Below are 22,558 nucleotides of genomic sequence, written 5' to 3'. Positions count from 1 at the left end.
TTCAGGACCCTTCCTACGGAGCTCTGTGAGGGGCTCGCGTGGCATGCAGCCTGGATTTTCGCGGCCCGTCAGATGTCCGAGACACAACGGGCGCAAGACAAAATCTACCACAGCATCTCTGAAGGTAGAAAGGGGCGAGACCTTTCGTCTTCAGCAGGCAGCAGAGGCTGACACAAGGTCATCCTTCATAGCTGCTGCTTTCGCAGGGCAAACCAAGTCAAATAAACACCAGCAGGCCACAGCCACCTACAAAGTGTTCCTAAAGATACAAAGGAGGCCTCACTGTGAGGTTTTGAGGTAGGAGGGAGGGGCGGTGCTGGTGGAGGTTACCAACGAGACGTGAAGACTGGTACATAGGGCAAAGAGAGTTACGTGAGAATGCCAACATAATGGGTGGGCTGCAAGCAAAACAAATGCCCTGTAGGGACCATTCACAACAAGAACACCAATACAACAGAGTCCTGAGCAGCTGTTGGTCCTGAGAAACGGAAACGAGGCACGGTAACACTGGTTGGAAAGTGGAGTGTCTTCCTAATGAGGACAGTTTAGTATTTAACCACTCTCTATCCAGGATCACCTCCAGACGGTTCCAAGAGGGGTTGCTGATTTCCCTAAAGAAGCACCACGGCCCAAACGAACTGTATCTTCTACAGGTTACTGTAAAAGTACTGCACGGCGGTAGTTTAGGAATCGCCTTTTGGTTCTTTCTTCTACAGAAAGTCTAAGTGCTGTTGAGGTCCAGTGAGGGGTACATCAAGTTTACAGTGGTGGTCATTGCCCTCTCCGATGGCGCCTCTGTCTCCTTCTGCCTTTTACTGATAGTGGAAGTTTCATTTCCTGTTATAGCGATGAGGTGTCAGGAAACACTGCGATTATAACCACATCCTGATTTGTGGCGCTGAGAGACGGCGTTAGACACCCGCTGCGTGAACTAATTGATGTTCTGATCTGCATTTGGATGACCACATTCCTGACATTCTTCCAGAAGTCATCCATTCAAAGTTTCACACCCTTTTGTCTGAAGCTTGACCTGGCAGGGCGCACCTGTCCTGTGAGGCTCTTTCCTTCAGACAAACATGGACATATCTCTCATCTGCATGCGAACCTCTCGAGAAGCTTAGACATGCTGAAGAAGGTTAACCCCCTACCTTGATGCTCCCGTCAACCTCTTCGCTGTTGGACAGAGTTGAGTTATACGTCTCGGTGTGTTGTGGCGCGGCCTCCTTCGGCCTCTTTCTCTCCTTTTTGGCGTCCACCCCACGCAGAAAGATGCACTGAATCCACAACAAGACAGCCATCGTGGCCAAAGGCCGAACCCCACACCACATCTTCATGCTCTCTTGATCAGCACCAAAGTGTGTGCAAAAAACAAACCAAAAAATAATTTAAAGCCACGTCTTGCAGGGGGTGGGCCGGTTGCGTGGTTGGACTGAAGCTGAAGATGCCCACGAGGCTCACAAACACAAGCAGCTAGAAGGAGACTGGAAGAATGCAGCTAAGGGCCTCCTAGTCCAGGAGTCTGTCAGTCTGCTGCTGTTCCTCCCCTCTTGATGAGCTCTCAGCCAGCGCAGGGGCACTGTTCAGTCTAGCCAGAAAGCTGAGGAGGCTTACTCAACTATGAAATGTGTCGAGCAGATTGGTCCAGGGGAACGGCAGACCGGTGCAGATCTGACAGCAAATACAGCCATTAGTGAGATTTTTCACGCTTTCTGCTCTGTTGGTGGGGGGGGGGTGAGGTGTTTAAGGGAGGGTAGGGGGCAAAAGAGGAGGCACAGAGGAGGAGCGTATCAAGCTGAGGGTGGGCTGAAACAGCTTTTCTTTCTCGCTGGTTTTCTCCTGCTGGTTCTCACGCTGGGTTAATGATCCAGACTCCAGCAGTGGCTCGAACGGCTGCAGGCTCCACCAAAACTGGGTTTGAACCGAGAAACGCTCTGAGTCAGGTCTCCAGTCCGCTCATCTGAAAGGTTCAAACTGCATTCCCCAATCTGAGTCTTTCCCAGTCTTGAAGTGCAGGTCCCCCTGATTTAGACTTGAAGCGATTTAGCAGCGGTCTCTACCTGACCCAGCTCAGGTGCTCCTCTCTGACTCCGCCAGCACGTCCTCAGCTTGTTGGTCCTTTACTCTTCCTGCCCTTTCTGTTCAGTTTCAGTTCCTCCTTTGCTCTAAGTCTACAGGAGGACTCTCAGTGGAGTTTTATCATCTCCCATTCTCCCTCCCTCCCAGCTCTCTCTGCTTTGCCTCTCTCTCTTTATTGGCAACCCTACAAGCTCGCTCAGCTCTGTTTTATCTCAGAGATGAAATGCTTCAGCTGAAGAAGCTCTCTGGCAGACCAGTGTGTGTGTTGTTGTTGTTGTTGTTGTTGTTGTTGTTGTTGTGCATCTATTGTTTTGGTCTTATCCAAGCCACTTCTTCCAAACGTTGGTGTTTAGATCTGAGATGAAATCCAAAACAAAGTCAAACATATTTTTGGGAAATGACCTCGTGGAATTTGTTGTTTGAAAAACTGCCAACGAATGCCGGTGGGAGAATATACAAAACTGACTTGTTTGTTTTAGTCCGGTTTAGAAATGACTCACTGTTGTGGATCCTGAAAAAAGGAAATAAGTGTAATTTTTGTTAAGTCTGTATGAGTTCATTGGGATAAAAACATATGTGTGCTATGTGAAATGTTGCTGATTGCTGTTTGAGCACAAATACGTCCAACGCCAGCCCAGTTTTTACCTTCTGTGGTAGTGCTTTCCAAACTTTTCAGCTTTAGACCCACAAAATAACAACAAGCGGCCCGAGGTATGTCTCTGATTTGACCAAACAAACATGCTCGTGGTGTTGGCCAGAATCCGCATGAAAATAGTAGAAATTCCATGTAACTACACTTTATTATTAAAATAAAGAAGAACTGGGTTCAGTTTTTCTTTTTGTTTAGGAATTTTGTCATAAGTCATTATTGAAAATCAGAATTCTCTCCTCTGAACAGTGAAGAACTTTGTCGCACGTACGTCACTCAAAGACGTCTCAAGCCTGGTTCATGCTTCTGCGTCGGTGCGCAGACATTATCCGTCCTTGCAAGGGCTCTTCAGTGAGCTCGCGAGGATGGACGGAGTCAAGCCCACTTCCGTCGAACGAGATGGAGAACGCAAGCTTGTGATTGGTCAGGACGCCGCTTTAGTCAGCAGCGCCACCATGGCGCCCTCAAAAACATGAAGAGAGCCGAAGATATCTAGCGGCAGACATGAAGCAGATTGAAGAATACCTCGCGGAAAAACTCTAAAAATATGAACGTTTTATTCATTCATTTATTTTTCTTCCTGGCACTCGAGGAGTACAGACGCTTCTCTTTTTGCTCCCTTATCTTTTTTCCCAAGGCTCTTTGTCCTGTTTGCCCACAGAGCGCTTCAGAAAAACCCTATTTTTAACTATGGATCTGATAAACTGGTCTTTCAACGCGATCGATAAGATTTTTTCAACAATGAGAAGGGAGCAGGGGGCTTCCACATGCCCACGGGGGACACACCCGGCGGGGTATATGCTGGATTCCTGGAAGGAGTGGAAGGTCATATGCCTCTCCCAGCTGTCCATTGAGAATGTCGAAGATGTGTGGATATTCGGTCTGATGATCACTGGATTTCTCCTGATTGGAGTGGGAGGATATCTGGTTTTCTGGAAATTTGGGAAGACAGGAGCGATTGGAGGGCGACCCGCACCCACGGAAAGCACCGTCCGTGTGGAGACGTCTCAGACTGGGACGTTACTCGAGGTGAATCGTAAGCTGGACAATGTTCTAGCTGCGATACCGGTATTAGTGCGCAAAATGGATGTCATCTCGGAGAGAGTCACCGGACGGTGTGGACAAGTTTAAAATCCTAAATTGGCTTCACTGAAGGACTGGAAATGATCAGTTTAAAGACTGAAGGCAGAGAGGAAAATTATCTCAGCCTGACCCAAACAAGTTGTTGTTATCTGAATCTGACGCCTGAGCAGCCTTGAGAGGCTAGCAACAAACCCCCACGAAGGAATGCAGACAGATGCTGTGAACCCACCCCCCCACACCCCACCCCCGCGCCTTTGGATTGTGGACTTCAGCCTGGTCATTTACCTGCAGGAGTCAATGTGCTCTGCGCTTCTCCCAAGATCTCCCTCCCACCTGTGGCTACAGTGGCTGAGCGCCGTAGATGGCTGCTCTCGCTGGGGTAAACAGGATCCCATCCCCCATCCCCCCTCCCCCTCCCCCACCTTCCTATTGGAGTCTCATGTTATGTTGTGATGTCTGAAGTCTGTTGCATATCCGTTTGAGGTGTTTTTTTGCAGAGCAAAGCTGCCCTCCTGGTGGGAGGGTAGCTGTGAAGTGCCTTTTTTCCCTCCGCCTGAACCAATCCTCATGTTACCCTCTTATCTCTATTAAGGTAGCGCGACTCAGGGTTGTGAATGACCACAGTCACCAATCCTTGTCATGTGTCTTGCCCATGTATGTCTGATCTCAGAATTGTGTGTACTGAAACTCTAATTTCCCTCTGGGATTAATAAAGTATGTTTGATTTGATTTGATTGATTTGATTCACCCATCACTGGAGGAGTAAAAAGATACACAGCTAGTGTTTTATAAGTGGACGGAAGTGACGGAAAGCGTGGGTTTAGAGGTGGCGAGCGAGCTCATGAAGTGGTGGAGGAGACTGAGAGACAAATTTGTTGGTGTTAAAAAATCTCTGAAATACAAAAAACACAATAGTAAACGCACAATCTTGGACCGGATGCATGACAGGATGCCCCAGAACAGCGCTACGCCCTCTGTTGTCCTGGCGGGGAATTGCTTTGCAACGTTCCTCAGGAGAAGAAGTCCGAGAGCGAAACCTCTCTGACCGTGTGTGAGTGTCTCCCTGGTGGAGCTGACGGAGAAGCATGGACTATTCTTTACAGGGCAGCTGCTGCTCCATGCTTAGCTGTATATTTTGTTCCCGGTGGGAGTGCTACAAGCACAGAACTTAAATATTCAACAAAAGTAATCAAACTGTAATGATTTGGGTTCTGGAGACAAACAGACTCCTCCCCAGTGTCCAGATCGGCTCGCAGCCAGGTCTTCTGAGTCAGTCTCAAAAACGTCTGCACCTACGGCTATGCAGCTAGCAGTTTGTCAGAATTTAGATGAATTTATTCGGCAGTCCGATTTCCGTTCTCGTCATCGTATCCTAAAAGAAAATATCTGACGGACAGCAGAGGTTTTAGAACATCCGACTGATCATACACTGTGGTCTGCTATAATGCTAACGCAGAAGCAACGTAGCTCTGCTACTGTTTACACTAGTGTTTGTGGGGAGTTACCGGCGTAGCACTTGTTAAACACACTGGATTTTCCAGCCGTGAAAATCCCAAAACTTTCTTCAGCTGACGTTTTAATACTGCTGTACACATGTGTAACGTCCATTCAAAGGAGTTTTGCCTCTGGCCAATAATCTTAATAAGCTGCATTATTCAGTTTGTGAGGGAAAATGCTTCAGCTCAGAGTCACTTAAATCCCTTTATGACTATTTAGTTGTTTGCAACACATACAGCTTCAGCAGGTTTTATTTTTATTTTTTCAATTTTATTTAGATTTCTGGAAATCATCTCTAGGCCCTCTGTGTGGCTCTTGGTGACCCACAGTGGGGTCCTGACCCTAACTTTGGGAGCCACTGATGCAACAAGCATTTTACCAATTCAATATTTTATAATAAAAATGACTGTACACTGAGGTGTCTGCCAAACAGAATATCCTGTTCAATAATGCTGATTTAAATTGATCATAATGACGTTCATACATATTGAGAGCATCAGTAGATGTTTGGTTTTAACACAGTGCCATCCAGAGGCAGCAGCCAGAACAGACCTTTCCTTCACTGCTTTTTCCGGGTGACACCACACTTCCTGTCCTCGATGGCACCAGCTGGAAAAAACGTAACAGGAAGTCGTCGCAGAAAATCAACGGAATCAAAACTACTACCGGAAGTGTGGTTATTTTACCTTCAAAATAAAGTTAAAAATGCAGCTATTTCATTTTTATATTTAATTTAAATACAAATATGTGAGGCTTCACCAAATATAAAACACAACCTCGAAATGTGTTAGTTTCTTCAGCAACTCATTCAAGGTCTTATTTGTATTTTTTTCCGTCCTATTATCATTTCTGATTTCTATTATATCTGGTTTTCAACTGATGTTTTCATTTTAATTTGAGAAGAAGTTATTCATACACTAGTGTTTTTTAAGATCCCATAATTCTAGAAATTAATTCACAATCCACAAGTTAGTTTGTTATCCATCTAGCAATGCAATTACATCATGCAACTATCCCTAGTCAAGGGCTACAGCTGAATATATAAATCATACAAACATAACTATATATAATAATTACTCAGGTACTAGTTTATCTAGAAATGTTTTATTTATTTATTGTTTTGGTTTTGTAAATGAGGTGTTTACCAAACAGAAGATCTTGTTCAAATGTGACGTGTTTGTTTTGCAGGATGTGGTTACAAACAGAGCTACTTAATATATTACAAATAAATCCTAACCCCAAAACCAGTTTGTTCAAGAATACTATCACAACAAACTGTTGTTCTGTCTCAAGTGACAAGCATTAGAATAGTAAGCCATCTTGTGATAGAGAAAGATGGTTGTAATAGAATCTTTCATCATCCTGCTCTTTTGCACTTCTTATAAGTGCATTACTATATATGTTAATGTCCCTTTTTATCGTTCTTGTGATTGTTATCTTGAAGTGCACTATACAAGTAAATCTTTCTTCTAATGTTGGATGCACTTGTAATTAACTCGTCTTGTAACTGAATGCATGGAATTGATAAATGAGATGAAATAATGATCTGGCGGTCTATGGCTGCCTTGGTGCCATTGTCTGATTTAGGTCATTGAAAAGCTAAAACACGAGGAAAGTGATGCAAGTGATGGGTCATCATATGTGGGAGGAGTGGGGGAAATTATCGTCTGCACAATCTTCAAAACAATATCGCGGTTGATCAAATGTTACCCTCTAGATATTTATATTACAAGATAAAGCAGGTTGAATTTGTTTAGTCACTATATGATGCTAGCCACTTAAGCAGTAGTGAATAAAATCATTGTTTTACATGCAGAATGCCTAAATGGCATTAAAGTGCTGTTCTGCCGAGTGTTATTTTGTGTTTGTTAGGCTCACAGGGTCTTTGTGTTTCTTGTTATAATGGGCTGTCACATCTACAAGTATACCCATCGCTACATCTGTTGTTGGAAGCTCTTAAAACGGTCTGGGTTTGAAGAAGTAAATCTGAATTCTAACCAGACAGATGAGTTATTCCTACTGGGGTCAGTTACAATGTGGACTTCTGTCATCTAAAACCAACTAATCTGGAAAAATAATCATAGCAGTGTATGTGAAGGTCTTTTAATACTATTTTAGACCTTTAGGCAGCCATCAGTTCCAAATTACAGCATTATTCTTGCAGAAACATGAAATCCTGGCTGAAAATGTTGCTGTAAATGACTAAAGTGACAGCAGGAGAATAAAATGTTGTGACATGTGGGGTTTTTTGGAGGTTTTTTTTTTTTACTTTATTTTTTTTTAAAGAAGGCAAGCTATTCCACGCTTTATTTGTCCTCGCTAAGACATTTTGGTCAGAGCTATGTTTCACCAACTTAGGTCAATGATCTTTCAGTAGATAAGAAATGAATTATTCATAACATTTCCTCAGAAAGTCAGATAATCTGGAGTATCGCTTTACATGATGTAATAAATGAAACGAGACACATGTAACTTTTTTCTTTCCTCAAAAGTTTACATTTGTTGATTTCTTCTTCTTCTATTTTTTTTTATATTTTATGTTTTTTTTTTTTTTTTTTTGGTGACGTGTTCTTTGTTCAGTCCGGGTTTTATTTTGAAAGAGCTAAGCGGAAGTTACAGTTAGTGAATCCTGACCAGGACAGTTTGTCAAAACAGCACAGTGGCTACTAGCTAGCTACCAGTTCAACAGAGACTACTTGAAATAACAGCTTGTGTTTTGTTTCGGTGTGTGTGTGTGTGTGTGTGTGTGAGTCGGTCACCGTTACAGACGGAGTCGTATCAGGTTTTAGGAGTGTGTGTGTTTCACTGTGAGTGTGCTAGTTGGAGCTGGGGTGTGACAGCTTCCTGACTGCAGGTCAGTGTGTGACGAAGTTACTGCTAATTCACTGATCTTTACAGGCTTCTCTTCCGCATTTGAACTCATCTTTAAAGTAGTTTTAGTCGCGTTCGATTTCTGTTCATTATTTAACGCTAGCAAAAGAAGCTAACAGCACGTGAAGTAGCTGGATCTCTAACGACGTGTTCAGGAAAATTTGCTTAACACCACTCATTTGGGTTTGTTTGTGTGTTGTTGTGAAATAGGAGTGTGTATAAAACATTTCAGATTATTCTGAACAAAGTAAGGTCATAAACCGGATTTGCCAGTGAGATGTACACTCCCATTGTACCTGAACGCAGCATCGAGGTTCCTGACCTAGTTTGGTTTTCCATGTCTACTGTCAGGAAGTCATGGCGTTTTGGAGAAGTCCGTGGTGCAGAAACCTCCTACCAGCGTGTCTGTTTGCGTGCGTGCTGCTCTACGTCGTGGACGTGGACGCACGACCGGCCAACATGTCTTCCTCCAAAGACAAGCCCCCCTCTACTAAGGACGAGAACGAGATCCTTCCTCCTGATCACCTGAACGGGCTGAAGATGGAGAGGGACGGCCACCTCAACAAGGACTTCCATCAGGAGGTGTTTCTGGGGAAGGACATGGAGGAGTTTGATGAAGACTCAGAGCCGAGGAGGAACAGGAAGAAACTGATAGAAATTTTCTCCAAGTAAGACTCGTTTATCTCGTAGTCTGGAGCGCATATAATTACAGTTTCAACTCTATGACATAACCAGAACTTTAATGGCCTTGTGTAAAGGATGACCATTGGCTCTTTTAACGAAGCTGTGGGTTTGAAGCACATCTCACCAAATCTGAACTGTTTTCACGTTAAAAATAAAACTTGAGTATAATTTCCTTGCGTTTCAGAGTCGATGTGAACAAGGACAGAAGCGTGAGTGCCAAAGAAATGCAGCAGTGGATTATGGAGAAGACAAAAGAGCACTTTGAGGAGGCCATGATGGAGAACAAGAACAGTTTCCGTGCTGTTGACCCAGACGGGGACGGTGAGTCCCTAATGAACATTTCACTTGTGGTCACACAAATATCTAACACCACCTCTGCTTGAAGGTTTTGTGACGTGGAACGAATACAGAATCAAATTTCTAGCCAGCAAAGGTTTTGACGAAAAAGAAGTTTCTGAGAAAATGAAGAGGAATGAAGATCTGAAGCTAGACGAGGAGAGTGAGTTGTTGTTATTTATTTATTTTTACAACTTTAGCTTGTGTCCTAGAAATGGTTTGAATCATTCTAAGTCCTTTTCTGGTTTCATCTCTGCAGCTCAGGAGGTGCTGGACAGCCTGAGGGACCGCTGGTTCCAGGCAGATGACCCTCCACCTGACCAGCAGCTGGATGAGGAGGAGTTCTTGTCCTTCCTCCATCCTGAGCACAGCAAAGGCATGCTGAAGTACATGGTGAAGGAAATAGTGAGAGACCTGGGTATGCTTCATTTTCCTCCGTATTCAGTGTGTGTGTGTGTGTGTGCGTGCGTGTGTGTGTGTGTGTGTGTGTGTGTAAAACTGATCATCGCTGCTTTCAGCTGTCACTCATTAGACATGAAGAACCGATTTCAGATTTAATCAAACTTTACCTCCAAACAACCAAAAAATCAGCTAACCCTGGAAAAAGGTGATTTGTATTAAAATAGGTTTAAAACCATAAAAATAATAAATGATAAAACAACCTTTACGCAACATAAAGAATAAATACAGTTCAGAATGCATACAAAAACAAATATGGTGGGTGGTTCTGAATAATTCCAGGACAGAGGTGTGTTTTCTCTGATTCTGTTCAGTGATGCAGAAGATAACACAGCTATGCTTTAGGGTGGGGCTGGATTGTGACCGACAGGTGTGTTTATCAGTGAAACATCTGACAGTTAAAAATGTGGCTCCACGAGCTGTCTCAGCTCAAACCCCCGAGCGTCGCTTCTTTGTCCGGCCCTGCTGAGCAGAACCACTCAGCGTCACTGTTCTCCTGTTGCAGACCAAGACAATGACTTGAAGCTGAGCCTGTCAGAGTTCATCTCGTTACCCGTGGGCACCGTGGAGAACCAGCAGGGTCAGGACATTGACGATGACTGGGTCAAAGAGAGGAAGAAGGAGTTTGAGGAGGTCATCGACTCAAACCACGATGGCATCGTAACCATGCAGGAACTGGAGGTAACGGACTTTCTGTGACTGACCTCTGTCAGGGGATTATTTCTGACCTGCTGGTTGAGCTAACATCCAGAGTGAGCTTACTGTTAAAGCGAGGGGGGGTGCCCACGGACCATTCTGTCTCCGTAAGCTAATCGTGAGAGATGAGAGAGAGGTCTTCAGCGTGAGATATTGAAGGTGTGGCATGAGAGCATCTGTTATTAACCTTTACTGCCTAAATGTTGTGCAAATATTAGTTTAACAAGCTCTAGTTATTGTGGTTTTTTTTTTGGTTTTTTTTAGCTGTTGGCTAATCTGTCCCAGCAGATCCGCTCTTTGTTTCTCCAAACTGAGGTTGTTCAAAGAGCTAACTGCTTATTACATTTTCACAGGAAGCTAGAGATGTCCTGTTCCAATATCGATATCGGAAGTACTTTGATATCGGCCCAAAAACACTGTAACAGATCATATCGGACGGCATCATGAATCTTCGATATAAGCAGTAACACGGTTATTGGCTCTTGTTCTCCGATTGAGTAATATCACTTTATCAAGTCTTTCATACATTCCGCACTACGAAACCGGTTAAAGTATGTCTGATTTGTGCTGATGTTGTATCAGGTTGATATCGGTATCGGCTGCCATATCGGTCCCGTATCGGAAGTGGAAAAGTTGTATCGGGACATCCCTGCAGGAAGCCTTTTTTTAAAATGAGCTTTAATCTGAACAAAATGATTAGTTTCACTCACGGGTCCACCCAAGTAAGACTGACTGCCCTAGTGCCCATGAGCAGAGGTTTATCTTTGTGCTGCTCAGCACTTTGTGTGAATGTGAGACTGAATCGGTTCCTCCTCTTTTGATCCATCTCACAGGAGTACATGGACCCGATGAATGAGCACAACGCTCTGAACGAGGCTAAGCAGATGATCGCCGTGGCCGACGAGAACCAGAACCATCGACTGGAGCTGGAGGAGATTCTCAGATACAGCGAATACTTCACGGGCAGCAAGCTCATGGATTACGCCAGAAACGTGCACGAGGAGTTCTGAAGTCCCCGTCCCGATCTCTTATCGGCTTCAGGGACAAGCCTGGGGGGTCTGGAGGAGAGGGGCGGTTTCACTCAGATACTAGACCCATCCACCAAACCGCCAGAGCGCGCGCGGTCCACTTCCTGTTTGTCGTCGGACTGTTTGCTACAGAAATTCGAGATGAAGAATCTCCTCTAAATGTATTTTATCAGATGTATGTATATGAGATTTTAGCACCGCCCACAAGGTACAACCCGCCGTCCCTGTGTGCTTTGTAAATGTCACGTCCTGATCCTCTGCAGGAGGGAGGAGTAGAGCTGCTGGGAGGCACAAACATCCTGGTGTTAAAAGATTACCTCCTAAATTTGTAGTTTCAGGTTTTTCTAGTAGACGAAATCTGCTGTTCTGCCCACAGGGTTGTGATTGTGGGGAAAATACTTCCAAAGGTGTAAAATTAAGTAATCTGACTTGATTCAAAGTAATAGATTACCTGCACAAAGTGTAGGGAAATGTAATGATGAATGTACACAATTAGATGTGCTGAAGGCAACGGGCGTCGTCACTAATTTAATTTAAAGTTCGATCTTTTGTTCGTAATAATACATTTATTTATTGACAACTTTCACTGAGCCTTTTGCAATGCTTTGATTCCATCCTTGTGTTGGTTTCTGGTTGGTTCGAAACTCCTGGAGAGACTTCCAAATGCATGAAGTCACGATTCGTTCTTCTGTCTGAGGGTTTGGGATTCTGCTGCCGGCTCTGCTGTCTTTAGTCTGATTGTAAAATAAGATTTATTATAATAAAAAGAGAAAAACTCATAAAAAGTCCTGCAAAAATGAAAATAAAACATTTGTAATCTACTCAAAAGGACCTCTTACTTTGGTGAACTTGCATTATTTGCTTCATTATCAAGTCAGTAAAAACATCTGATTTATAGGAAATGTCCAAAATGACCTAGAATTAAAATCAGCAATGAAATAAACTTGAAAGGACCAACTTCCGTACTATAGTTAGTCACACCCACACCTCCCCTGATTGGCTGCTATGAGCTGAGAAGCTCCAAAAGCCAGGAAGCAGAGCTACTGCACCTCCAGCATGATGGTGGTCGTCATGGGGTTCTACGCTAATTTCCCCATTTGTGACATCACAAGAGGATTTTTGAAATGGCTCGATTTAGTCGTACAGACTCACAAACCAAACACAGACAGAAATAAGATACATATTTTTTCATGTTTCGAGTGTTTATACAGTGCTCAACGTGAATGAGTACACCCTTTTAAAAAGTACGAGTGTCATCAGCAGCTCAAATAACAAAAGAACAATTTCCAGAATGCTAACACGGCTGGCTTTTATCAAACACGTGTTTAGCTCCATTACACGAAATTAAGGTTAATAATACAAAATCTTCAGTTTGACTCAAATTTGTTGAAGCAAAAAAGAATACAGCCCCCAACAAAAACTACTAAATCTAGTACTGGGATGACCAACGTGATATTCAAGGACAGCATAAATAAGACAGAATAAACAAGATGGAGACAATCTGTTTCCACTCTGCAAGAAGAACCTCTCTTAGAGCCTGGATAATGGATGGAGAGGGATGCTCAACTTGCTGCTTCAGAATTCCCCACAGGTGTTGGACTGGGTCATCCAGTCACCTTCACCCTGTTCTTCAGAAATGCAGCCGTAGCCATTTGATCTGACCAGAGTACTAATGTACGTATGTACATAAATCCCCTAGAGCTCTCTCTAAATTACTACAGTTTAAAAAAAAAACTCTGAATTTGGCATTTTTTTCTCCTCAATCTTAAACCTTCCTTGGAAATGGAATCACTTTTAGAATGAAGTTTAGATTCTGGGGTTCGGGAGAGGAGGGTCAATCGGACAGTCGAACCTCGGATTCAGGAGGAGGTTTGGTTTCATCCTGGCCATGGAACGCTGGACCAGCTCCATACCCTGAAGCCTAATTTATACTTCTCCATCGGTTCCACAAGGGAGAGACGATCACACACGGGCAGAGATGTTAAAACCACACGTTCCAGGGAGCGTTAGGTAAGGTGGTGCTGTCAAAAGACCAGCAGCTCCTCTTGTCACCAATCAGAGCTGTACGTATCAGATCCGCTCTTGCGCTTCTCCAAAATCAAATTCAAGCACTTTCAAGGTGAGTAAGATTTTCCAGCATCTATGAATGGTGATCATGTCAACTATTCCTCCTCGTAGATCTTGATTTTATTGTGTTGCAACCAATTCTAGTTGAAGTTTCAAGCAGTTATTCAAAATTCAATTGAAGTGGAGCAAGTTCTGAACTTTGGCCTTCCATACTTCCTGCAGTGTCTGACATCATCTCACCGGTGTGAGTTTTAAGGTGGCGATCCATGTCTTTTTGTCCATATTGTGTCTTGAAGGTACAACCTGCAGGTGAGGAGAAACAGCAGTGAAAGGTGAGAGGGAGCAGACCGGATCTGATGAAGTAAAGCAGTCAGAAACCGACCTGAAAAACAACACGAGTGTCTTTTAGAAGCCACGGCTGGTTTCAACTTTTTACAAGGTGTTTTCTGAGATTTGGTCAAAGTCTTCTTCACACTTCTCACAACGCAGGTCTGGTAGGTGTCCTCGCCCACAACGAACCCCGGGCTAGAGTCTGGAAGAAGAAAAACGTAACTCAGGACGAGTGAACTAAAATGAGTGGGACAGAAAGAAAAACAGGAGCTGTGTAACCTGTGAAAGCTGTTGTCACGGCGCTCGTGGCAGTGTTCGGGTTGGGAAAGAAACAACCGTTTTGTTTGTGGGCAAGAAAAACCTCAAAGTTGTTGTATTGTTGTTTGCACAAGCCGCAGATGTGGATGTCTGGACTCACCTCCACCACAACACAATGGAAGGCGTCCGGGAGGTTTTGGATGAGGAGCGTCGACTCCTCGGCTCCACGCGTCCTCCTGCGGCAGTGGAGCCTCCACTCCTCCTTGCTGATCCGCTGGATCACATCAGCGTCCGTCAGGTTGACCATCCCGTGCGTCCTCTCCAGCTCGGACCGCTTTGCTCCCACGAGACGGCGAGCATCTTCGGCGTCCATCTCGAAGATGCAGTAAGACAGCTGCCTCATGAAGGTGGGATACAGCTCGTGGCTCTCTGTGGTGACACCTGAAGCGAAGCGGCGCATCAGATGCCAGATGTCCAGCCGAACAATGAGCTGTTCCCACTCCTGCGACAGAGAGGTTAGTCACTGGAGTGTTGCACACCATGTTTTACCTGCACCACAGTCAAGATCGGAACCCTGAACACATTCACTGCTCTATAAATTGTCTTTTACAGAAATTTATTTGGGTGTCTGATTGTTTTAAATTTTTCAGAAAGACATTGTGTAGAACTTCAGGTGACCTGGTGATCCATTAAAGTAATTCACAACAAAATAACGTATCATTGCTATGAAAAATTAAATAAACAACTAAATAAGTCAGTCAGCAACGATGCAAGTTTATACCGGAAATAAGGCAGCCGTCTTGAAGTAGAAAGAAATGAGAAACGAGTCGACATCTGTTCACATCTGACTGTCACCAACAACATATGAAATGAGCACATTTCTGTCACTTACGTTGCCCTTGGTCAGCTACCGCCTGGACCAGCTCTCCATCACTGGGCTGCCCAGATGCTGTGGGTGGACGAGCTGGTCTGAAGGAGGCTGGAAATCAAACCATCAAACATCGCTTCTGCTCCAGAAAGCGTGAGTGTGAAACACTCAATGTGCTGACCTTGAATAAAAGAATACAAACGAGATCATTAAACAGACTTACATGGAAATGCAGGCTCAGCGGCCGCCATCTTTTTTAGTTTTGCCTGCATTTCCACCGCAGACAGAGAACGCCGCCCAGTGACAGTGTTTGTTTAACACGCTAGCTAAAACAATGTTGACATTTCACGACATTACGGTAAAAACTAAATCCTGTACCGTCTTAATCCCCCTAAACGAGCTGTAATGCTTTTAATTGTTTTAAGTTTTTTTATTACAAATAAAAATTATAAAAGATAGTTACTTCTCCTCTCAGATCTCGGAGCGGAGCAATGGCGGACCGCTCGGACAGGCCGTGACAATCCAGCTCTCTGATTCGTCGGCAAAAATGTCAGTCTCAAGAAATGGAACAACAAACTGCTCCTCTCATTCTTCTCGGTGTTTTTTTTTTTTTTTTTTTTTACTGTTTTGTCCGGGAGTCGAAGTGCGTGGGTTCGATTCCCGGACAGAGCGAATACAAAAGTTGAAATGTATGCGAAATCTGATAACACTAATTATTATGTAAATATTTTTTCACAATTACCACTTTAGATTTAATTATAATTGTGATGAAGAACCACTGAGCTGTGAAATATATTTGTGATAATAGACATGTAAAATTATAGAATGTATATGAATAAATGCATCTGTGTTGAAATATATTTGTGATGTTATAAAACACATGTTATAAATGTATGTGTCCAGGATCATAAAAAAATTCAGATTTAATTTGTTTTCGTTTATATGTGTGTATATATATATATATATATAAAATCTCTTCATCTCCTCCCTCCACTCCTCTAGACTTTCCACCAACAGAAGCGCAGTAGGGCATGCCTGCAATATGTGGCCTGTGTCCAGCCGCTTGGGCTGACCACATCTGCTGCAGGTGTACTGCAGGCAGGCTGTCTTTGACGGTGGAGCCTGCACGCCAGCAGCAGCTGCAGCAGTAGCCTCCACTACCTTCCTCTATGAATGAAGCCGACCTAGGCATAGACAGTCTCTTAATTATCTTTGGAGCTCATGACTTCAAATAAAAGTGTTTAAATTCTTGCAGTGAGCTTTTATTGTGAAGTTCTTTTCTTTACATGTCCATGTGTACAGCAGGTTGTTTAACACATTTAGATTGTTAGTATTCTTGTCAGATCATTTATTTACAGAAGAAAAGAGCTTGGTCCCTCAGCTCCTCGACGCATCCAATCTCCCGTCCTTTTCAGGTGTAGATAGCACATCTTTGGAGGAGTTTACAGGAAAACAGGAGCTTGGGTGAGGAAATTAATAAACCACTGAGGACGAAGGTTAGAAATAGTGACAGGACAAAAATCCCAACAACAAACCAGGTGTGGTTCACAGGTTAACAGCCAGCAAACGTGGTGCGAAAACCTCTTGTCACACGTGTGAGGAGAATCTCTGCTGCTGAGCAGCAGGCGGTGGAGTGGATTTCATACAAGCCACATTTATTACACGTTAAGAGAACATCACAAACATGTTTGAGTTCAGCAGTGTCACCGGTTCATTATTGGGTTTCTTTATCGACTCCACAGAACTAAAGTTCTCTGTCTAAAGTCCAAAAATACTTTATTAATCCCAGAAGGAAGTTAAGTGTTGTCTTAACTAATTCTTCAAAGCAGTTATTAAAATAAATACTAGTAATAATAATGAGCTCAGTTGGAAATCTGAGTGGTTAGATGCTGAAGGCTGTGGGCAGGAAGGATCTCCTGTGTTACAGCAGCTCTGAAGAAGATGCTTGTTGCATGAAGAGGATGCTCAGTGTTGTCTATAATGTTGATTTTATGAAAAGTCCTTCTTTGCACCATCATCTCCAGTGGTTCTCAGTCGTCTCCAGAACAGAACCAGCCTTTTTTGCCAGGTTGTTGAGCCTTTTTAGGTCCCTGCTGGCTCTGATGCTGCTGCCCCAACAGCTGGTGGCCCAAGAGATCTCAAGAGACCTGTAAAAGATCTGCAGCCTCTTGCTGCAGACCTTGAAGGATCTAAATTATTATTCAAGATATACAGTCTACTCTGTCCCTTCTTGTAGGCTTCACGCTTGTGTCTCCAGTCCAGTCTGTTGTCCAGATGAACACCGAGGTATTTGTAATCTTCCGCCACCTCCCCCTACTCCCCAATAATGCATGTTGAGCTATTCCCGTTTCTTTCTAAATCATCTCATTTGTTTTGTTCACATTCAAGATTATGTGAGTGTCCCCGCACCACGCCACAAAGTGGTCCGCCAGCTCTCTGTACTCTTGACCATCCCGACTGCAGAGTCGTCTTGAGTCTTTCTGCAGATGACAGGTCTCCGACTTGTTCTGGAAGTCTGCAGAGTGAAAAGGAATGGTGAGAGCACTGTACAGGCATCAGATGAACAATTGTGGAATAATTTTCCCAACGAGCAGATCAGTATAATCTCACATTAAACAAAGAACATAAACAGGGAAATACCAGTTAAAAAACATGCTTTTACACTCAGAATACAGAAAATAGAGAACTTTGTGCCAACTGGGGACATGGTGAAAGATCATTTCACACTACTCTCCTCCTCCTCAGTTCAGAAGAAAATACTACCATATCTGAAACATCGCTCGTAAGACAACAAACTGTTTTTCAACATGTTAAAAGTCTAATTGTTGTTTTTAAGTAACAATTGTACGTTTCAGTCAGTTCAGTCAGTTCAGTAGCGGAGGAACGCCAGCTCGGAGTGAAAGAGGATCTATTTCAGGGTTGAAACAATCCAGCTCTCTGATTAGATGCTGAAAACCCGTGCTTCTCAAAATTGGAACCATTTTGATGGGTCAAATATTGGATCTGAGCAGGGGGACACGCTCCTAACTGCTTCATAACAGTGTCATTTAGGGTTATTATGTTATTTAAAAAGAAAAATGAGGAACGCTTCACGAATTTGCGTGTCATCCTTGCGCAGGGGCCATGCTAATCTTCTCTGTATCGTTCCAATTTTAGTATATGTGTTAGCGAGCTAACACGACGAAAGAGCGATTCCTGAGCCGCATTCAAGAGCTCAATTTTCGGGCTGTGTAGTAACTTATGGTGCCGATCAAAGGACCCAGCTGCATTATGGGAGAAGTGGGCGGACCAAGCAGGAAGTGCCGACTAAAATGTTGAGGATAAGTGTGTTTAACTCATCTCAGTTACGCTATGAAAACACCGTGGCTCTAGCACTGCACACTTGATAACAATAACACCTAACTCGTTGTGTTACACTGAATATTTATGGTATTCGTTGGTTTTAGTCCTGCTGACCAACTTCTCAGCACTCTTAAAACAGTACACACACGATCTGTCTGGTCGATTATCAACAAGCCTGCTTGTTTTTACTATAATGGTTGAATAAAACGCATAACAGATGCTTGCCCTCTTTTAATTACCCGATGAGTAAAGGCGTATTCGAGTGGATTGTCGTAGGTGGAAAAAAAGAAAACAAACTTCAAAAACTGTAATTGCGTTGACTAACCACCAGAGGTCGCGGTCAGACCGCTACAATTTATAAATCCTACAAAAGCCACACGAAAAACTGTAATTGCGTTGACAAACCACCAGAGGTCGCGATCAGACTGCTAAAATGTATAAATCCTACAAAAGCCACACGAACGCTGTCTATGGCTGTGTCTCAATTCAGGGTCTGCATCCTACGTCGGCCGGATTCGTCGGCCGGTTACGTCACAGCGCCGCGACTCGGCCTGTCCCACTTCGAAGACTCCTTCAAATGCGGTCGACGAATGCGGCCTTCTTTTCGCCTGAATGAAGGATGGGTCGGGTGTATCCTTCAATAGGTAGCATTTCCCAAGATGCATTGCGGGCCGGCCGGCAGAAAAACTTAAAAACAATGGCGGACAGCGAAGCGGGAGCTGTCGGAGAGGATTGCGCATATAAATGGCAGTATAAACTTGAAAACTGTTAGGTTAAGGACTTTTGTGATACATGAACGTTATTTTAGTTAGAAATGTTACAGTAAAAGTGCTTGTATTGCGGTCTCGGCTCGTATGTTCGGCCGCTCGGTGTCGTACTTCTCCCGCTACGTTTCCCACTGATTTTAATAGGAGTTTGTACTTTAGGAACAAAAGAGAAAACCAGGTAATTTATTAAGCTTAGGGCGGAGATGGACCACATGATCACCGGAGCAAAGTATTCGGAGGCTGTGGCATGGAGGTACAATAACATCTCATATTTTAAAAACTCGTTTGAGTTTATTTTTTCTGCGAAAACATGAAAGGAATAACCCGTTGTCCTCTTTTCTCTTCCTGTTTCTTTTCTTACATGTTTGTTAAGACTATTCTGGAGAAAATGGGCATCCAGGGGAAGGTGATAGCGATGACCAGCTTCTGGAGCTGATCAGGGAGGACTTGAGGCTGCAGATGGAGGCAGAGCAGCAGAGAGCCCAGGAGAGAAGGGAGAACTTTGACAGCTTTTTACTTTGCTAGAAAAAAATGGTTAATAAAGATTAAACATGTACATATAAAAGAAATATCTAAATAAAATCAGTTCTGCATTAAACTCTTGAATTTTATTTTTGTTTACAAATGAGAATTGTTTAATATTACAGGGTATCCGCTGGGTCTTGAAAAGTCTTAAAAGGTGATAAATCGGTTTTGGTCAAATTAAGACCCTTAGAAAGTATTAAAAACTATTATCACATCTTTGCTCAGGCTCAGCTTGTCAAAAGTATTTTCTCTGAATTAGCTCTCCAACAGTCAAGGAAATGATTAACCCCCAGAGACCCACGGTTGTAATATTACAACATCAGATTTAAGTCTACAAGAATAAACCTTCCCCATTTTTTTCTTTTTAAAACTACATTTACATTGCTAATAGGTCTTATTGTTCGGTTCTGCAACACTATTGGCTGTTAAAATGTGTAAATAGGCCCGTTTATCTGGCCTCCTAGAACAACATGTGAAAGGTTAAAAAAAAGATGTTGCAGTTGTTTTCTAAATTTGGGTTTCTGGGGGTTAAAAAGCTAAATAAAACGTCGAGCTCCATCGTTTAAAGTTCCTTCTCCCTTCTGCCCAGCGGTTCCACGGTTGCTAGGCGACGGAACGTTCGCCGAGGGAGTTCATGAAGGCTAGGCCTGTCCAAATTCACAGCCGTTAGCATCCGGTCTACCCGGCCGACGGAGGACGCAGCCCACGTCGGCCGGGTGGGCTGGGTCCTTCGAAGGATGCAGACCCTGAATTGAGACACAGCCTATGAAACCAGTGCCAGCCCTTTTCAGATAGACATTCTGGAACAATGTGGACAATTCAATCCGTTTTTTAACCGGAACTGTGTTTTCAGACACACCACTTTTGTACCGGAACTTGTCCTTTCGGCTGCGTTCACACAGCAGGGGAAAGTTCCAGATGTCTGACGGCGGGGGGGGTGGGGGGTGGGGGGGGGGTTGTTGGGATAAGAGACCTGGATGATGAAGCTCAATGGTTAAATGAATCACTGAAGCGGTGTGAAGCGCTCCGTCGCGCGTCTAGACGGTACCGTAGGAGGTGAGCTGCCGTGGTTCGCCGCATTTTACAGCAGCGAGCTATCTAGGTGCGCACAGCATCCCCCGGTCCCCTCATCCTCCTCCTCCCTGTCCTGAACTCTAACTCACCGGTCTGAAGCAGCCACTCTGTCCGTAACAAGTCTGGACCTGTTACTAGGGGCTTCGTCCGGAACATTTCCGTTCTTCATGGCCTGTCTAGAAAGGGGCTATGTGACCATGCAACAGGTGATTCTGTTAAAACAGTCAAATGAGCAGACAGGACATCAGTATGTTGCTGCGTCAGCTCCTCGTCGCAGAATTTATATTAACACTTTTAACCGTCAAGCAGCACATTCTCTACCTTTCATAGTCAGACACTTATTTTACTGCATTTGACATGTTCTTGCAATACTGGTTCATCACTAAATGTTCATAAAATAAAACACTCATGGAACAAACTTAATAAAATGTTTCTACTCCACGTGCGTTTTAAAATAATATAAACGTAAACCAGTTTAAATAACAACTCCTTCTCATCAACTACCTTGCCTATTTTCACTATTTCACCTACATGAACAAAATAACACTTCTTTCTCAGCAACGCCATTCGTTTTACACGGAGCACACAGGATAAAATCCAAATCGACATGACGCAGTTAATGTGCCGCGGCCGCCATATCAACTTCGCCATCGTGGCGCCTACAGCTCATTAACCACACATTAAGAACAAAACTTCCCCAAAAACGATTAACACGTCTTCACACGGCTTTCTCCCGTTTTCACCTGTTTATCGCTCTTATAAGATGATACTAACCTGTTGAAACAGTCAAATGAGCAGACAGAACGTCAGTTTGGTGTTGCTGCGCCAGCTCCTCGTTGCAGAAGGAAAAGCTAACGGCCGCGCCAATGTCCGCACCGTGCCTCTCACGTGAGGGGCAGTTCTTGTTATTCCATTTGTGCTATAGGTAGACCAATCAAATGGCCGTATTTCTTCTTTTTTTTCTAGACTGACATTTTTGCCGACGAATCAGAGAGCGGGATTGTCACAGCCTATCCGAGCGATCCGCCGTTGCTCCGCTCCGAGATCTGTGAGATGAGAAGTTACTATCTTTTATACTTTTTATTTGTAATTAAAAAAATTTAAAACAATTAAAAGCATTACAGCTCGTTTAGGGGGATTAAGACGGTACAGGATTTACTTTTTACCATAATGTCGTGAAATGTCAACGTTGTTTTAGCTAGCTTGCTGCTGCATTACGCTGCTGTTAACTAATATCTACATGTATTTAAGCAATTTTTTAAATGAACACCATCCTGATTGCATTAAAACCATGTGTAAGTGTTTATTCAACCATGTTGTTCATCATCACGATCGTGCATGTTTGGGCTCTGATTAGTTTTATCTTCACTTATAGAAAATCCAGCCAATAGCTGGGTTTGCTAATTAGCTTTTGGCTAGTAGAAAATGAGTGTTTGTTTCTTATGTTGTTTATTTCACATTAGATAGGACAGCACGTCATGTAAACTAATCATAACATTAATGAAAAATAAGATAATCTGTTACTGATCAGCAGGTGCTCAGGTTTTGTATGAGCTGTAAACCTGGTTTTCCTGCAGCTCCTCATCCAGTCGTTTCCTCCTTTATTTAGATGGAACATCCAACTTTTACAAAGGCCAAGAAAGGGACCCTGATCCTCAAGGCCTCAGATGAAATAAAAGAAAAATCCAAAAAAGTCAAGACAGTTTTTCTGTCTTGGTCCCTCAGCTCCTCGACACATCCAATCTCCCTCCAGTGTTATTCTTCATCTCCTCCCTCCACTCCTCTACAGACTTTCCGCCAACAGAAGCGCAGTAGGACACGCCTGCAATGTGTGGCCAGTGTCCAGCCGCTTGGGCTGACCACATCTGCTGCAGGTGTACTGCAGGCGGGGTCTTTGATGGTGGAGCCTGCACGCCAGCAGCAGCTGCCTGCAGCAGTAGCCTCCGCT

At 43.7% G+C, this 22,558-nt stretch overlaps 3 protein-coding genes, 2 long non-coding RNA genes and 1 other non-coding gene across 6 annotated transcripts in view; 3 read left to right on the top strand and 3 right to left on the bottom strand.

The window, feature by feature from the left end:
- Window positions 1–1,472, bottom strand: part of c1qtnf12 (C1q and TNF related 12) — a 35,437-nt gene extending 33,965 nt beyond the window's left edge. The window contains exon 1 of the mRNA XM_015943205.3: window positions 1,149–1,472. Coding sequence (XP_015798691.1) covers window positions 1,149–1,334 — 186 coding nt within the window. The 5' untranslated portion in view covers window positions 1,335–1,472. The remainder of the gene's footprint in view (window positions 1–1,148) is intronic.
- Window positions 1,473–7,933: 6,461 nt separating this feature from the next.
- On the top strand, window positions 7,934–11,783 carry sdf4 (stromal cell derived factor 4). Its single transcript, XM_015943206.3, has 7 exons — window positions 7,934–8,159; window positions 8,528–8,844; window positions 9,045–9,181; window positions 9,246–9,359; window positions 9,456–9,614; window positions 10,161–10,336; window positions 11,185–11,783. Exons 2-7 carry the CDS (start codon window positions 8,534–8,536, stop codon window positions 11,359–11,361), a joined length of 1,074 nt encoding a protein of 357 aa, XP_015798692.1. The 5' UTR covers window positions 7,934–8,159; window positions 8,528–8,533; the 3' UTR covers window positions 11,362–11,783.
- Window positions 11,784–13,533: 1,750 nt separating this feature from the next.
- On the bottom strand, window positions 13,534–15,066 carry LOC107374915 (uncharacterized). The gene is made up of 4 exons (XM_070544824.1): window positions 14,927–15,066; window positions 14,195–14,536; window positions 13,829–13,978; window positions 13,534–13,749 (listed from the first exon to the last, which is right to left on the bottom strand). The coding sequence occupies exons 2-3, from the start codon at window positions 14,492–14,494 to the stop codon at window positions 13,925–13,927; spliced, it is 354 nt and encodes a 117-aa protein (XP_070400925.1). The 5' UTR covers window positions 14,495–14,536; window positions 14,927–15,066; the 3' UTR covers window positions 13,534–13,749; window positions 13,829–13,924.
- On the top strand, window positions 14,956–16,044 carry LOC139063312 (uncharacterized). The gene is made up of 3 exons (XR_011516655.1): window positions 14,956–15,055; window positions 15,378–15,451; window positions 15,905–16,044. It is a non-coding gene; the product is annotated as an uncharacterized lncRNA (long non-coding RNA).
- A 1,931-nt stretch (window positions 16,045–17,975) lies between these two features.
- Window positions 17,976–18,081, bottom strand: LOC129164501 (U6 spliceosomal RNA). The gene has a single exon (XR_008564070.1). It is a non-coding gene; the product is annotated as a U6 spliceosomal RNA (small nuclear RNA).
- Window positions 18,082–19,073: 992 nt separating this feature from the next.
- Window positions 19,074–19,612, top strand: LOC129164452 (uncharacterized). The gene is made up of 2 exons (XR_008564038.2): window positions 19,074–19,264; window positions 19,385–19,612. It is a non-coding gene; the product is annotated as an uncharacterized lncRNA (long non-coding RNA).
- The last annotated feature ends 2,946 nt before the right edge of the window (window positions 19,613–22,558 follow it).

Source organism: Nothobranchius furzeri, chromosome 15 (assembly GCF_043380555.1).
Source record: "Nothobranchius furzeri strain GRZ-AD chromosome 15, NfurGRZ-RIMD1, whole genome shotgun sequence".
Classification (NCBI taxonomy): Eukaryota; Metazoa; Chordata; class Actinopteri; order Cyprinodontiformes; family Nothobranchiidae; genus Nothobranchius; species Nothobranchius furzeri.
The sequence above is the reverse complement of the archived record's forward strand: the minus strand, read 5'-3'. Positions and strand labels throughout refer to the sequence as shown.